At 49.7% G+C, this 16,519-nt stretch overlaps 4 protein-coding genes across 4 annotated transcripts; 2 read left to right on the top strand and 2 right to left on the bottom strand.

The window, feature by feature from the left end:
* Positions 1–743: 743 nt before the first annotated feature.
* On the bottom strand, positions 744–6,294 carry An02g01420 (uncharacterized protein; the record flags this gene model as incomplete). Its single annotated transcript, XM_059746070.1, has 5 exons — positions 744–1,516; positions 1,567–2,236; positions 2,288–3,648; positions 3,701–5,719; positions 6,132–6,294. The coding sequence occupies 5 exons, from the start codon at positions 6,292–6,294 to the stop codon at positions 744–746; spliced, it is 4,986 nt and encodes a 1,661-aa protein (XP_059606008.1).
* Positions 6,295–8,066: 1,772 nt separating this feature from the next.
* Positions 8,067–9,405, top strand: An02g01430 (uncharacterized protein; the record flags this gene model as incomplete). Its single annotated transcript, XM_001399246.1, has 3 exons — positions 8,067–8,097; positions 8,158–8,673; positions 8,747–9,405. 3 exons carry the CDS (start codon positions 8,067–8,069, stop codon positions 9,403–9,405), a joined length of 1,206 nt encoding a protein of 401 aa, XP_001399283.1.
* Positions 9,406–9,594: 189 nt separating this feature from the next.
* Positions 9,595–10,203, bottom strand: An02g01440 (hypothetical protein; the record flags this gene model as incomplete). Its single annotated transcript, XM_059746071.1, has 3 exons — positions 9,595–9,621; positions 9,751–9,769; positions 9,821–10,203. 3 exons carry the CDS (start codon positions 10,201–10,203, stop codon positions 9,595–9,597), a joined length of 429 nt encoding a protein of 142 aa, XP_059606009.1.
* Positions 10,204–14,051: 3,848 nt separating this feature from the next.
* On the top strand, positions 14,052–14,807 carry An02g01450 (hypothetical protein; the record flags this gene model as incomplete). The annotated part of the gene is made up of 2 exons (XM_059746074.1): positions 14,052–14,352; positions 14,563–14,807. The coding sequence occupies 2 exons, from the start codon at positions 14,052–14,054 to the stop codon at positions 14,805–14,807; spliced, it is 546 nt and encodes a 181-aa protein (XP_059606010.1).
* Between the last annotated feature and the right edge of the window lie 1,712 nt (positions 14,808–16,519).

A 16,519-nucleotide genomic window follows, 5' to 3' on the forward strand; every position in this document is an offset into this window, starting at 1 on the left:
GTCAGCCTGAAGACTATGTGTCTGTCCGCTGGAGGACTAGGTAGTAGTTGAGAGAAGGATAAGAGTAAGCACGTCAGGGAGGGGAATCTAAGCAGAGCAGGACAGATTGACGGATCGAAAGAACGGATTAGGCAGGCGAGGCTGTCGGGAATAATACTTTACTCGTTGTGATTGACTAGTTTGTCAGGATTGCATAAGGATAAGTATTAACGCAGTTTACATTAGAGAACCGAGCACTATAGAAACGATATGAAGACCACATAATCTTGAATTCTATGGCCGGCTGGTATGAAAGTAGTATATATTTAGCAGTAGCCTCGCATTTGCGGCATCGCATGACAGCTGCCACAAGCGTGTGACTCGCCATGACCTCCCACGTGGTTCAACCATACACTCACTCATCCCCATATCATCCCTCCGCAAAACATCATCTCACTCAACACACCTTTTTTGTTATAACATCTCCAACTGCTCCGAAAATACATGTAATGCAGGACGGCACCCGCCATCCGATCCCGTAAAAATGCATGCAACCATCCACGGCCCTCTCTATTCCCGGGCTGCGTAGTAAAACAAAACACCATGGCTATTATAAGGGTCGTCGACTTCATTCCTCGAAATCATCATCCACTCTGCGAAAGATCATTATCGCCATCCCCTGTCGGGCGATCTAAACACCTGTAATCATTCGTTGCACATTTCCAAAAGACAGTAAGAGAGATTGGGAGAATCATCCCCCCTGTCTACGGCAGTGTCTGGTCTTCATCATGCACTTGGAGTTCTACCACCGGCAACTCATCCTCCTCGTCATCGTCACCGTCCGCTGCAAATGCCGAAATGTCCGGGAATGACGTCTCCTCCATCGGGGTACCTGGGTAGGCGGCCCCGCGTGGACTGTCCATCAAAGAGGCCATCCGAAGGTCCGGGTCGCTGACATCGCCGCCGCCTACGGCCTGGTTGCTCGCGTCATCGTCGAGTAGATCTTCGTCGTCAGTTGGAACTGTGGTCATCTGTGAAGGGCCGTGAGCATCTGTGGCGCGACTGAACGACCACGAGGGTGTGTCGTCCTGAGGGCGGAACGGGCTGGGCTGCATGCCCCCGCCAATCTCCTCATCTTCGAAATTCATACCTTCCGATTGCGTCGCGCGATCTAGGCTCTGCTCGCCAAATGATGGGACGTTGGTATATCCCGGCGGCCAGTCATCATCCCCGCTCTTCGTTTGGGTTCCAGTTGGCAAACCACCATCTCCCGATTGGTGAGCTGCTCCGACTCCGGTTAAGGCGCTCGACGACCCATTGCGGGAGGAGCCGCCGAGGCGCCGGCCTTCCCCCGACGGAGACTGTCCGCGAGACTCGGTCTGCGAGTCCACGTCGCTGTTCGGCCGTGTCGACGCTTCCGTGATCTCCTCCAACACCTTGCCGCCCAGCGGCCGGTCGGACCGGCGCCGGTAAAACAGCAGATACGCCGACGAGGTGACCACACTCTGCGGATCAATCGGGCGCGAGACGGAAGAATCTAGTCCAGTCAGTTGTTGTCCAAAACGTCTATGATTCAGGCGATCTTACCGTTATATTCGTTCCACTGCCCGGTGAAAAAGTTCTTGGCGTACGCTGTGTAGTGTCCGCCACCAAGGCCTCCGTAGTGATTGTCGACGGCGAAGAGGTCGTAGATCTGACTCTTGCCCTCTTCAGGCGCCTCGACCCTGCCGGTCATATCGAGGCCCTCCACTGGGAAGTCGACCAGGACATCCAGCTTGTCGCGGAATCCGCGGCTGGCGCTGAACCTCTTGAGGTGCATGACCAGAATGTCCGGTGTCTTCCACAACTCGAACTTCTTGCTGGCCCGACGGTGCTCCTTGCAGCGGGGACAGTACCAAGCATCGTTCTCGGAAAGGACCTCCTCTTTGTTGAACTCGTCCAGACACTCGTAGAGCGTCACGCCCCGCTTCTTCCGGTTTTGGCGCAGAGTACGGCGCTTGCTCAGTTCCGGGTCAGGCACGCGTTCGACGTCCGTCCATGTCGGCGCCCCACGCAGGGAGTTCTTGTCTCTACTGCTTCCAGCGAAGAGAGCGTCATGAGCTTGCTCAGTCCAGTCCACTACAATACCCTCACCGGGGCGGATCATCGGCCGGTCCTGAGCCTTAGGCTTAGAAGCCGATTCACCACTGGCACTGTCGGAGCTCTTATCTCCGGACTCTTCATCCTTCTGCTCCGTGCCATTCGTGCTGTCCACGGACTGACCATCGTTTAGTGGAAGTTCCAAATGAAAACAAAGAGAACGACTTACCTGTTTCTGCTTCTTCACCGGCGTCTTGATTCTAAATGACATCTTCGGATACTCCTTGTGGTCATCCACGGTTGACCACCCAGTGGGAACAACCTCGCTACTCGACTTGATGATCTTCATCTCGAAAAGACAGCGCAAATTAGGGGAAATAGCACTTTCGGAGCGGGCTGGGGCGTCGCTTGAACTGTCATCCGCGTCACGCATCGAGACATCGACCATGCCGTCCTCGCCGTCAACGGACGCAGTCTTGATCTTCGAGTCAGCCGACTCCGCATCATCCTCGTTCATAATAACGGTGTCTGAGTCTTCATGGCTGACCTCGGTCGTATTCTCCTCATTCAGGAAGTCACGGGTGGACATCGAGGCGACCTGCGACAGGACCTTGCGGAAGATCGTATCGTAGTCCCCAAACTCCTCCCGATTGATGACCACATACGATGGAACTCCGAAGAGCGACCGTTGCGCATTCTTGGGGTTGTTTCCCCGTTTCTTCTCGACTCGGTTAAAGATGGGGACGAGCAAGCGGTCAGATCGAGGCGAGTCCAAACTGGGGATCTCCTCATGATCCGAGCGACTGAAGGAGAAGTAGCTCTTCTGGGGCTTGTCGGGGTTGTAGTTCGTAGGTACTGACTCGACTTCGTAGATACCAATGTCGTCGTTGCCGCTGATCTGGCACTCCGCAATCGAGCTCGTGTTGTCGAACATCTTGTAGAACTTGTTCTTGTAGATCTCAGCCATCACGAGGCGCTCAGGGTCGGTTCCCATTTTCTTTGCGACCTGCTCCTTCAGCGCCTTGACACTGGCGTTCTTGTCGATTTCGACATCGACAAGGACCGGCTTCTTGTTGAGAGGGAAGTAGAAAATCTCTTTACCCCAGAGATTCTCGATCGGAAGCTGAAGGGTCAGGTTGTTGAAAGGGTCGAAAATGATGCTGACCTTGTCGCAAGCAGGGCAGACCAGCGTCGACTTGTACATACCAGCAAAGAGGTCGGTAATGACGGAGTCGTTACGGGCTTTGTAGATATCCCAGCACTTGTCCGCAAACTCTGCGAGAGCTTCCTTGTTATGCACCATCTCGTCCGTCGAGTCCGGCTTTTCAATGTAGGGCTTCTTCATAATACGGTTCAGATCCTCCTGAAGACCATCCAGAAGGAAGAGAAGGAATTCCTGGGAATCCTGCTGTCCGTAACCGGAGAAGGCCGGTCCATAGCGGCCGATGGTGTGCTTCAGCTGACGGGGCGCAAACGAAGATTGTCCTGCCTCATCATACATCTGACGCAACATATTCGCGTATGCTTTAGCCACATCACCATTATGAGCTAGAGGATTGCTGGGGTTGAGGTCCTTCTTGTAAACGTCATCTAGATAGATAATTAGCGGAGTACATTTTCTTAGGGCGGAGGTCTGACGCACTCAAGAAATAGTAGGTTAATTCCTCGACACTGCGAACGCACTGCAGGGCCGAGTTCATGTAACAAGTGTTTCCAAGATTGCTCAAACCAGTGCAGCCGCGGGGTTTCCCGTCCTTGCGTCGACCCCTGATGGGTTCTGAGACCGGAGACGATCGCCCGCTGGTAGCAGGACTCTTGGTCTTCACCTTTGCGGGAGCTCCGTTCTTTAGGCTACCGGACGGCACCCCCAGACGGTTAAGTGTCTGCTTGGAGGCTTCCGATACCCATTCTCCGCTCGTTCCAGGGAGCTTCTCTTCCAGCACGATGATTTCGCTGCTGTTGAGACCCGCAACGCCCAGAGTCATTTTACCATTGTAGTTGGGATTGTTCGTCTGGTCCTTCGGCTCGTCAAGTACCTCACGCTGCGACCCCTCCGACAGGGAAAGGAAGGTGTTCAGGTCGAGAACGAGGTTGCTTCCAGCGTTGGCGATGAGGGAGGCGGACGGAGCTGGAGAAGCACTGCGGGATGCAGCTGGGGTGGCTGCTGCCGATGCGGTGGCGCTACCGAGACCACCCAGAATCCTCCAAACACGAACCTTCGTCGACATGTCGATTTGAGCGAGTTCTTTGGCGTTCTTCAGCCACTTCTGGAAGTTGGTGTGTCGACTGGCCAGTGTCCTCACTGGGGCCATCGTCTTCTCCTTCATCGTCTTGATAGAAGTGCCGGCAGAGGGGTTCGTGAGCTTCAAGATCGTGAAGATCGGAGGGTTGATCTCGTATTGGAGGTTCTCCTGGTCGCCTACGGCGGCGGTGTTGTGAACGTAACGGACGATGGCCGGGGACTGTTCTGCCAGACCATACCACTGCATGATCAGGTCCCAGCCCCCTTGAGGGATAATCTCAAAATCTTCGCCAAGCTCCAAGCCAGGCCTCAAAGGAACAAAGGGTTCTCCTTCCTCGTCCTTGAAACCAGTGTTGGCCGGGTCGGTGACCAGAACAATATCCGAGTTATCGACTGGTCCGATATCTCCCTCCATCGCCGTCTTATCAGCCTTGTCTGCATGAGTAGCACTCCGCGAGTACACTCGCTTCAGCCACGAATTCGACACCACATATCCCTTTTGTTTCTCCTTCATCGGCTGCATCATAAACTGGGTCACCTGTGCGACCTGGTCATCGTAAGATGGTCGATCAGCTGACGCAACCCCGGCCTCTGCTTTAGAATGGGCCCGGGTCTCTGTGGGGGCGGTATAGGTGGACATGCTGGAAGGAGTGGGATACACACTGTCCGACGCCGAGTTGGTTACGTTGTCATCGCCCGATGTCGTGGTTTCCATCGAATCCGGGTGGTCGGAACGGGTCTGGCTGTCCTTTTCTGTCGGAACCAAGTCCATCTCCACATCGTTCACCTCATTCTCCGAGGCGGAGGTTTCGCGAGCATCGGACCCGGCAAGCGGGAGGTTCGAGTCTCCCTTGTCGTCAGAGCCGGACATATCGGTCGCAGGGTCGCTGTGGAGGGTCAGACCAGCGCAGGCGGCCGCGGGATAGTCGAGGACACTTCCAGCGGAGTCCGGGGTAGGGGAACGAGCGGTGGACTGGGATTTGGAGGCGAGGACTTCGTCCTGCAGATGGGCGGGAATGTAGCGGGGAGGCGGTGAAGCCGAGGAGCTCTGAGTGCTGCGATGCGATCGGGAAGGAGAGGAAGGGTGACGGGAGGAGCGCGAGGGCGAGGCCTTGTCGGAGGAGGAATGGCCGTGACGTCTTCCGGCCTGCGAGGCGAACGACAAACCCGGAAGCGATCCTGGTCTGCGAGGCTCTGCTACTTTACGGCGCTTTGTGGAAGACGTCGTGACGGTGAGCTGCGCACGTTTCGTGGCAGCTCGAGGTAGCACGGTAGATGGGTTGGAAACTGAGCTCGACACTGGATTGGTGTTGGTCAGACCGGGGGGGTGGGTGGAGGAAGAGGATGGGAGGATGTGGAGGGAAGAACCTAGAAGAGTAGCGATGCAAAAGGAACGAAAACGTTTAGTCAGTCCGTTCACTTTGCGGGTGTAGCAGTATGAGTACACAGTAGATTTTTTAGTTCGAAGAGGGCAGAGGTGGATTGGATTGGATTGGATGGAATGGGATTGGGTTGGAAAAGAACTTCCGCTTGGCCAGATTCTTTGCCGGCGGGAAAGCAAGTGTTCAATTCTCTCCCTCCCTCTTGTCTGATTGACTGACTATCCTGTCTGTTCGCGATTTTTTTTTCAACCAGGGATTTTACCCGGGCGCGCGTTGACAGGTTTGGTCAAGTTTCGGGATTGGTGGGGTTGGGAAGTGGATGTGAAAAAAAAAAATTAAAAGGAACTTAAGGATCGATGGAGAAACAAGAGAGCATGGAGCAACCCTCAAAAAAATAAATCCAAACTTGACAGGCAATCAACAACTAAAAGAGAAGCAAGACGACTTACTTTTTTCTGTGGGTGATGCTAACAACATTTGGGGAGGGTCGATGCGGATCGGCGTCTGCTCTGGGCTGGGCGGCGTGGCTGTTTCTGGAGGCCCCAACCCGGCCCTTTTCTCACTTTCCCCTGCTGGCTGGGGTGCGAGCCACTTCGATAACACATTCCCCATATTTGCGATTCAATGCACGACTAGGCGGTCAGCACGCATTCATAGATCAATTAAAGTGACCGATTCCCTGTTCATTATGCAGCGGTGCCGTTGTATTGATATACTGGCCCGTTCAAACCATATGTGAACGCCTGCAGCATATGGCGCGTATGGCAGGGCAATAGCCTCTTCCTTCTTCGGAAACTCCATCAAGTATAAGTGAGATAAACCTCTTGTCAAAGACAACAAAGGTGTCATAGTTTACTTTCACTTTGACAAACGGTCACAAGAGAGACAATGCACTCAGTGTATGACACTTTGTTGATGAGATATCCCGGTTGCCAGTCGGACAATGCCGTCAACAACCAATCGCGACTTGGCACCCCTTCCTGGTCTGCAAGGCAAATCCTCACATTCGCCGCGAGTAACACAAGATCAATCGACATCAAAGACTAACTTAGATTCATTGCCTCGGAAGCAACTGGCAGGATCCGGGGTAACACCAGCTCCTGCACGGTGAGCTCACCTTCTCTTCAACACCCTCTATCCCTGTGATTAGCAGCTGAAGCAGCCTCGTAATCAGGCACATGCTGGCATTGCCCTTTTGCTACTGCCTCAAATCATACCTTCTTCAGGACTGTCCCAGTCAATAACATTGCTCCCACTGAAGCACTACTATCTAGGATAGATGACATAATGGATTTGGCATAGCTGCATATCATCATGCTCCATTTGTAACCAAAACGGAGCTCATTCCAAAGGAATGAATTTTAGTATCTATACATTTGAGACTTCTCACAGTACCAAACCGAGTTACTCAAGCATCTCACGTATTTGTCATCCACGAGTCATCTAGGATTGTCTCTGAAGCCAGGCAGGACATCTTAGTATAGCTTTTAAGGATGTCTGAGTACTATATATATGACTTTGTGAGTTACTTAGTAGTCTCACCGCACATTAGCATTGGATCAATGCGTATTGTCTCAGTTGTCCGGAACTTCCCAGTCTAGTGAGCAGTGCCCATAAGTGGTTTTGGAAAAGGCCCTGACCAGTAACCGGTGGAAAGTACAGCATGGCCAATCGCCTCATAACAGAGCTATTATTCACCTCGTACTTTATTGTGGATCTACCGCCTGCTTAACATCGTCGTCAAGCTGATTCCGTCATGAATTCTACTCTCATTCACTGGCCGTCCTAATTCCCTATTAATCGCGGTAGCTGCCGACATGCTGCAGGCGTCCGATCCAATGGTCTATGTTGGAAGAATATGGAGTGCAGAAATAAATCATATCATTTACTATACGGCAGATAAGTTAAATTCTTACACCTGTGAGCTGTATTTATTTATCCCAATCCGCATGTTGCTACTAATTGGTCGTAAATACCATGGTTGGCACTAATTGCTCCACCATCCGATGGATAACTACAAGAGAGCGGAGCTATAGTACTGACATCATTCCAGAAAGCTGCATTCATTCATATCAATAGCATTTTCAATTGATATCTGATATTTTTATTGATACCTGATAAGACGGGATGTTATATTATAAATCAAGCGTAACCAAAACCAGAAAATTGCCCACTCACAACGCAATTGTTCCCGACATGACCGAGCTCATTACATCACATTGAGTTCATGCAACCTTCATCCTTGTAGTATTATCAAACATATAAATAGTTACTTATATGAACCACAGCTCTATCATCGATCCCTTCCTCTTTCAAATAGGCAGGCCCCAGGCAATTATACCAATTGATCTCTCTGCACGTATACATCGCCATCTATATCCACAATGCCAACCGCCATCGTCGCCGGCGCAACCGGTACGTCTTAGCTATACCCATATTCACCACAGCATACACACTAACCATAAAAAAACACAGGCATCCTTGGCCGGGAAATAATCGCCCACCTCTCCAACCTTCCCGACTGGACAAGCATCTACGCCCTCTCCCGCAGCAAGAAGGATACCTACCCAGCACAAGTCCACCATGCCAGCATCGACCTTCTCGCCTCACCCAACGAGCTAGCCAATCAACTCTCCTCCCAAGATGTCTCCGCAGACTACCTCTTCTTCACCGCGTATCTCCAAGAAGGAGACGAGAAGGACCTCGAGCGACTCAACGGCGACATGCTGGAGAACTTCCTCAAGGCGCTGACTATCAGCGGTGCAGAAAAGAAGTTGAAGCGCGTGTTGCTAGTGACCGGGGCAAAGCACTACGGGGTACATTTGGGACCGGTGAAGTCCCCGATGGAAGAGAATGATCCGTGGGTGGAGGGAGAGGGAAGGCCGCCGAACTTCTATTATAGGCAGCAGAGGATACTGAAGGAACTGAGTAAGGGGAAGGGGTGGGATTGGGTGGTTACGTATCCGAATGATGTTATTGGGGTTGCTAAGGGTGAGCACTATTTCCCTTTTTTGTCTTCTATGCACTATATATCGATCATTCTAATGCTGATAACGATGGTCAGGAAATTTCATGAACCTAGTGACAGCCGTCGGACTCTACGCGGCAATCACCAAGGAACTCAATGCGCCATTCACCTTCCCCGGCTCACGCACTTTCTACACCATGACTGACTCATTCACGTACTCGCGCTTCCATGCCCGCTTCTGCGCATGGGCAATCTCCGAGCCTGGCTGCTCAAACCAGAATTTCAACGTGGTGAACGGCGATGCGCAGTCCTGGCAGACCATGTGGCCCCGACTTGCGAAGCGGTTCGGGCTCACTGTTCCAGAGGACCAGTTCGAGGCGGAGGATGAGAACGTTGTTCCGCTGAGTGAAAACCCCCCGTTGAAGGATTACGTGCAGACGAGTGGACTCAAAGGGAGGGTTGAGAAGGGTGAGGTGCGTATGCGCATTGATTTGACCAAGTGGGCACAGAGAGATGATGTGAAGGCTGCGTGGGAGAGGTTGGCAAAGAGGGAGGGGTTGGAGAAGGATGCGTTTGAGAAGGCGACATGGTTTTTCCTTAACTTTGTGCTGGGAAGGAATTATGATCTGGTAATTAGTATGAATAAGGCGTGGAAGCTGGGATTCCGCGACTGGGAGGATACTTGGGATGCGTTGGATGGATGTTTGAGTGAGTTGGAGAAGGAGAAGGTTTTACCGAAGACTGGGAGGAATTAATAGCAATGGGCATACTAGTAGTGGCTCCAGGCGAGAGCGTACAAACCAAAGAGTCGTATTGAAAAGTAATTTCGCATACTAACCATGGACTAAACATCTGCCACAGTAATTGCTGACTACTACTCTTAACCATCACTAGTTACATTGCTTCTATAAAATCAAATATAAACCGACAGCAATATTAGTTCATTATGTAATTCCGTAAGCAAGTTCGATCTATATAAATAGCAAACAGCTCTGCTAAGCATCACATGGACACCTCACTCTCTGCATCTTGCAACTCCAAATTATCCAATCTGATGCGTATGTACCCGGTGGTAGTATAGTAGTATCGACAAAACCAACCAGCCCACAGCATATAATCCTATGAACAAGTTACCCAATATACTCAGCCCCAGCCTCAATATACTCAAACCTGCCCTCGATATCCCTCAACTCAATTTCCCTCTGCTGAACCTCTTTCCCCACAGTAACCATACTTTCAAGCGCCGAATCAACATTCCGAATAGCCTCCCTACAGGAGCCACCAGCTTCCGCGCATTGAGCGCAGGCCAGTAGGGACTGATGCAGCGACAATAAGGCGTCTTTTGCCTTATCAGTTTGAACTATATCCCCCTGTGAGTCGGAGCTCTGTGACGAGATCAATATAGGTCCGATCTGATACACCCAGTGGTTGAAATCGAGAAGACAATGCTGTGCCCATTCGTGATTGTAGAGAGCAGGAAAGGTGAGGCATTTCTGGAATGCTAACTTGCACATTGGGATCAGTTCCGCGATGGTGTGGTCTGTGGTAGACATGTCGAATTGATGGCGCGTGATCTTTCGGGCGATGGTGATTCTGGTTAGGCACATGTGAAGTAGTATAGGGTGGGTTTGTATGTATATAGAAGAAGGCTTGGGGTTGTGGGGGTGGGTGCTTGATATGACTGGTGGCAGAGGATGAGGTCGTATATATAGACGTGAGTGAGGATTGGATTCACCAAACTACGTGGGGTGGACCCGGTCTAGCGTAGGTAATATTCGTTGGCATCTCTGAGGTAGCGGGATTTTTCACTGTTTGACAGAGTAGAGTCTGACGTGCAATTTATGTGGTAGCTGTTTATTAACAATTGCTGTCGAATAACTCCATTTTGTCGGCCATTTCCGGTCAGGAAAGCAGTGGCGGAGATTACCTTGCCATGAGATGATGATTTTGGGGTACTTCCTATGGCTGGTATAGAGAGATGACCTTGACTACTGGAATCTCCCGCTCTAGGAAAATGGAATTGTGGTCTCAAAACAGGTATAAATACCTCCCTACCCCCTTTGGCTTTTGTGGCTGGATCAGGAACACAAAGGAAGAAGAACAAGCCTCAGAGGGCAGTTCTCCAGCTCCCTATCATGCATTCATTATAGTATATATTTCGATGCAAAACTATGACTGTATCATACGCCAATGGGCAGTCATTATCGCAATTGGCGGCAACCAACAAACAGGGCACAAGTCCGTGACTCTGAACGACAGCACTGGGCTCTCTGAAAAACAAGGACATTAGGAGATCAGAACCCGCTACGCGATACTTGTATCGCAGCTGGAGTGTCTCTTTTGTATATGACTACTACATAGTATATAACGCAGCAACCACCCAGCATCTCGACCTGTGAGAACAATCAATGGTCTTGCCGCGCCTCTGTCTGGCCCTCTTCATCCTTCATTGCTCAAGGACTTCACAGTGCATCTCAGGAAAAGCTCATCAAATGTTGTCATTATCCAAAACGTCTAGCGATACCCATGCTTGGAGGACCACGGATATGATCACTGAGACTGAGGCTGATGGGGCAGGCAAGGATGCAGTCAACATCAAGGCTGGTTTTTCTCTCGCATGGAACCGACTTTGAGGGTTGTTTCTACAAGCACTAAGAAACTGACTCATTCTTGGTGTCCATACAACATATACTTCCCAACATGCAATCTTCTGCACAACTAGGAGGAATCACTTGATGCCAATCATATAGCTTTTCCAGCCAGACCCTAACTATGTCCTTTGGTTCACCTGGAATACCTCAAGCAATCGGGTGGGCAAGTCTAATCATCACTTTCAGCGGAGACCTGCTATCAGCAACGCATTCGTGCTGCTATATCGGATACCGTATACAATCAGTTTGCTCTCTTCGCCGAACCAAGACAGCTAGAATCGCCTGGAGATATTTATATATATATTCGTAGTCTGCATCTGAGATACCCCTTGACAGTCCTGGACACAGCAAGGCTATGACAACAACAACGGTGTCTCTGTCGTCAGTAAACTATGTGTTACTGAGGTCGCAGGAAAGCTCACAAAGAAGATACGTCGTTCACCACGGATACTGCTTCCCTTTTCTTCTTGCGCCGATAGAGGAGAAGGAAATCCGGTGGTAGGATGCATTCACACCAACAGAAATTCGGGAACAGATTGGAAGTTCGCAAAGACCTGAACAAGGTTCGAGTTAGAAATTGGATGCACTATCAAATCCCTGACCAGAGTTGGTACGTCGTTCGCCACGGACTATTGTCCCTTTTCTTGATTGTGCCGATAAAGGGAAAAGGAAATCCGCTGATAGCCTACATTCAACTCCAAAATAGATCACGGATTCGGAAACAGATGACAAGGTTGGAGAAGTCCTGAGACAAGGTTCGAGCTTGCAAATGGAGACAATACCAAATCCCTGGCCGGTGCATATAGCATCATCTAAGGTTGGCTAAAACGAAGCTCTCCAGCGGTGGGTGATGGATGCTACGCTACCATGGCATGAGGGAATCACCTGAATATTGAACCTCTTAATGGTCACAGTATTTCACCTGTCCGTAGGACTCAGAACTCGCAGCTAGCAAATATCTCCTTCTGGACTGGAACCTTTTCTCGTCCCAGTCGAGATTCTCAGCAATGCTGGAAACCTTCATCACTGAATTCTATTCATCACTCCCAGTAAAGATGCTTGCGACGAATGAGAGACTTGTGACAATTGTCGAGATGCATGTGTAGATATGCTTGAAAGATTGGTAGTAAAAGGCAATTGTGCAAAACTCTCCTATTCCTGACAAGCGCGTCAAGAACATTGAGCAGTCTTGGATAATACACTTCAATATTCTGGCTATATTGGCTCTCCGGAGTCCAAGCCTGGCAAGTACGGCCAGATTACTCACGCTTAATGGAAATGATACCTGTCGCACCAAAACTTTCGCCTCACTTACCCCCTACCTAGAACACCGTTCCGTGGCTGCTCCGAAAGTTATCTCTGGCACTGCTCCAGATACAGTGTGCTGGATGGAAGCATCGGCAATTTTCGAGTGATAACATAATCTTCTTTCGGATGAGAACCCCTGTCGTATCAGCCGAGCCAAGATCTTCACTAAGCATGAAATATGTTTATACTCAGACTCTGAGAATTCACTGCTTTGCGCACTCGCTATGGAACCTATAAGTATAAGGTGTTGCCCTTCGGACTCACCAACAGCCCTGCAGCATGCCAGCCCCTGGTCAATGAGGTATATATGAATTACCTGGATAAGTTTGTCACCGCCTACTTTGGCGATCTTATTATCTAAAGCAACAATGAGATGGACCAAGGAATTTGCATGGTTTCAGTAAGGGTCTGCCTCACGGCTCGTTGCGCTAGCATGCAGGTGATATTCCACGACAGGCCATCCACAAGTGTGAATCTTATGTGATGCGAATGAAGTATCTCAGCTTCATTACCTTGACGGACGGAGTTGCACTCGACCCCCAGAAAACAGAGTCTATTTTCCTGAGAACTATTACCGGGACGGCATGACCTTCGCTGGATGACAAGGTGAATTTTATATTGGCAACCAAGATATCTAGAAGAAGTACTTAGAATGCAGAGACTACCATGACTACCATCGTTGGTGCCTGCCAGCCAGCCTTGAAGACATCAGTCTGGAGATTCTGGTAGTTGAAGAGGCTGCTCGCGCTGCTAAGGCCGAGGTCTGGCCTGTATTCGCAGCCTACTGGCCTTGTGGCTTCTTAACAATTGGGGATCTGTTCGAGCTCTATCTGGTGGCGATGATGATGCTTATAAATAATTCCATTTTCTAGGGAATGCCGCCGAGGTGGGGTCTTTGCATGAAATGAATAGTGGTTAACATGCTGATTGTTCAGTATTGGTGGTGTCTACAATGGATATGCTTGTCAGTAACTTGCTCTACAGTCGATGGTTGCAGTCAAGTACAGAACTTCGTTTCTAATCGGACCATGCCTAATGGACTTTCGATCCTTTCCTCCCGATGAACATGAATCTGATTCGGTCTTTGTGGTAGTCGATCGATTCATCAAGAAAGTCTGCTCTATTCCCTGCATGAAGTCAGTTACGTCACAAGAAGTGGCCCGATGGTTACAGTCAAGTGCAGAACTTCGTTTCATATTGGACCATACCTACCAGAAGATGAAGGTACTTATTTGACCATTCGATTTTCGGAATACACCAGTTTGTCTTGCTCATGGCGCAACTGATGGCGTGGGGGTGGGTGGCTGGGGGCTACATTTGTCTTGGATTGACAATGAGTACCGTTGCGACAGACCAACCTCGCCAATATTGAGTAGGGCGTATCTCTAAGTCTACCGCATCGCTACACCTATCTGAACCGATCTAGTTGAAGGCTCATAGACATGGCCGACCCCCGAACCCCCGGCGAATTCAGGTCGCCCGAACAAGAACTACCCGAACGATCGCAGGAGTCAGGGGCCCCTGCCCGATACCCAGCTCTCTATGAGGTCTCCCCATCGCCTGGCCCCTTGAAGGCCCCGAAGCGAGCCACTAAAACGCGGTTCAATAGGCAAGAAGGGATTGAATGGATGACCAAACACCCCGCGAAAGCCGCGAAAGTTCTTGGCAAAGCGGCTCACGTCGCAGACCCCGAATTCGAAGCATATTACGAAGTCGATGAGATTCTATCCAGCAGGATGCATGGTGCGATATAACGCCGTGTCACTACTCGAAGATGGCTAATCCTCATATTTGAAAGCATGTTGAACACCCCGATGACGAATGAAGAGTCTAGGAAAGCACTCTACTATCGCTTATAACCAAGGGAACCATCTACTATCAGGAGCAGGTTGATGATAATCCAGCCTAAAATATTGAAGATTAGACGCTCGCATCGTCACCAGAATCGCGCAGCAACTGAAGACATGGACGGTCCAGGCTCTAAACCATCTGCCGGTAGCGATGGCGTAGTCTTCAAACGAATGCTGGTGCCCGCGTGTATCAGACCCACGATATCTAATTCTGAACGGCTAATGTGTCTTCGGATGAGCGTGGGTAGTATCGACATCGGGCAAAGTGAAGACTATGTTTTGCCCAGAGCCATGGGATATCATGAAAACTCACCAACGGCGATGAACAATCATTCGTCGCCCAACTGATTTTGATTGGGTATGTACCTCCAACCATACGGTCTTAAAGATGTCAACAAAGCGAAAGAAGAGACGAGCGACTTCAAAGTGAAATGAAACAGTGCGATATTATATTCTATCTCATTTGGAGAGCTCGCGACATCCGACTTCACCTGAGCATCTTATGTGCTTTGAAGGATCATCTTGCTATTACAAGACACACGATATATATCCACTCCGCATAGTCAGTATATACATTGATCTCTTAATCAGACGAAGATGGCAAACATTGCTCTTCCTCTTCCCTCTGTGTCCTGCTTTGATTGATGCCTTGGTTCAATTCGAAGGAAGGACTCAGACACTACAAGCCAGAAATATACACAAAAGCCTATTCATTGCTCAACTCCGCCGATACCATGCGCACGACTCACAGGCTGTCTCCTTTTACTTTCTTGACCAGACTTCGCAGCTGAGCACAAGGAACTCTCGTCCCATTGGGATACTAAGGTGACTACAGCAGCTACGGCTGGTATGAGACCTATCACTGATACTTATAACACGAACGCCACACTAGGATATAGGAGATACATGAGCATCAACTGTGCAGGGTGCGATGGAAAGGGGAGCGATCAAGAATTAGCCGGAGATCTACTACTTCCCCACCTATGCACTTGGCCAGAGGTGTGCTTTATATAGACAGTCGATCTCCTAAAGGGAAGGGAATAAATCCTGGGACCTTCCTGTTCCTCTCCACTAGTCTGGTGGCAGGGTATATGACACTACTAGCTAACACTTTTGCTGTCATGCTCCCATTGCATGACATAACGATCATGATCATCCTCGTCAGTCTGATCTGTCGGTTGCTCTGCATCAGAGATGTGTGGGCCGTTCTGGGAAAGGACACCCCACATAGAATTGAAAGTGTGATGGATGAAACCCAACAATGTAGGGAATTCGACTTTATCAAGGGCTACCTGATCCAACTGGACTATGAACAAACGACAGGACGGATTTCACCCATTCCACGGGCCATACGAATTTTGTCAATGCACCAGACCGATTCACACCAAGAATGACCCGAACTACAAAGTTTCAGAAATCCAAGCTACTAGTTCAGGAAGCAGATTTCATCGAAATCAAATAAGATATGTTCCACGAGATAGAACTTCCCTTGGTGATACCTCGAAGAACAATCCCGCTAGGCTGCTCCTTCATCAACGTCTCATTCGAGCGATCGTATAGAAAAGCTACAAAACACAACATGAACGACCCCGAGAAAAAGCTGTTATTGCACATTAGGCTCGCTTGGTTACCTGTTGGCCGTCGAGGATAGAATCCTGCACCGGATTTGATTGAGTTTATGTCTTTCACATACGAGGAAGAGTCAGGTGTGAGGTATGAGACAATATAAATCTAGTTCTTATAGTAACGAAGGGTTCCAAGAGATCCATGAGTAGGAGTTCATTATTTTGAATTATCTGGCATAAATAGTCTGGAAGTCTAGCAATACTCAACACTGAGGGATCGCATAATTACAAGATCCGAACTAAATTTACGTCCATGATTTATCACATTCTCAGTTTTGTTAGTAATGAGTTCCTCTTGGATTCAAAGTGGCTCTAGTACTCGCTATCTATCGCACAGTTACTAGTAATCAACCATCAGCGACTGCGCAAACCAAAGAAATCTATCTATCGCCATTGTACAATATCCACGACCCTAGTTTTCACTTCAGTTCCATT

The sequence above is a fragment of the Aspergillus niger genome, assembly GCF_000002855.4.
Source record: "Aspergillus niger supercontig An02".
NCBI classification, from domain to species: Eukaryota; Fungi; Ascomycota; class Eurotiomycetes; order Eurotiales; family Aspergillaceae; genus Aspergillus; species Aspergillus niger.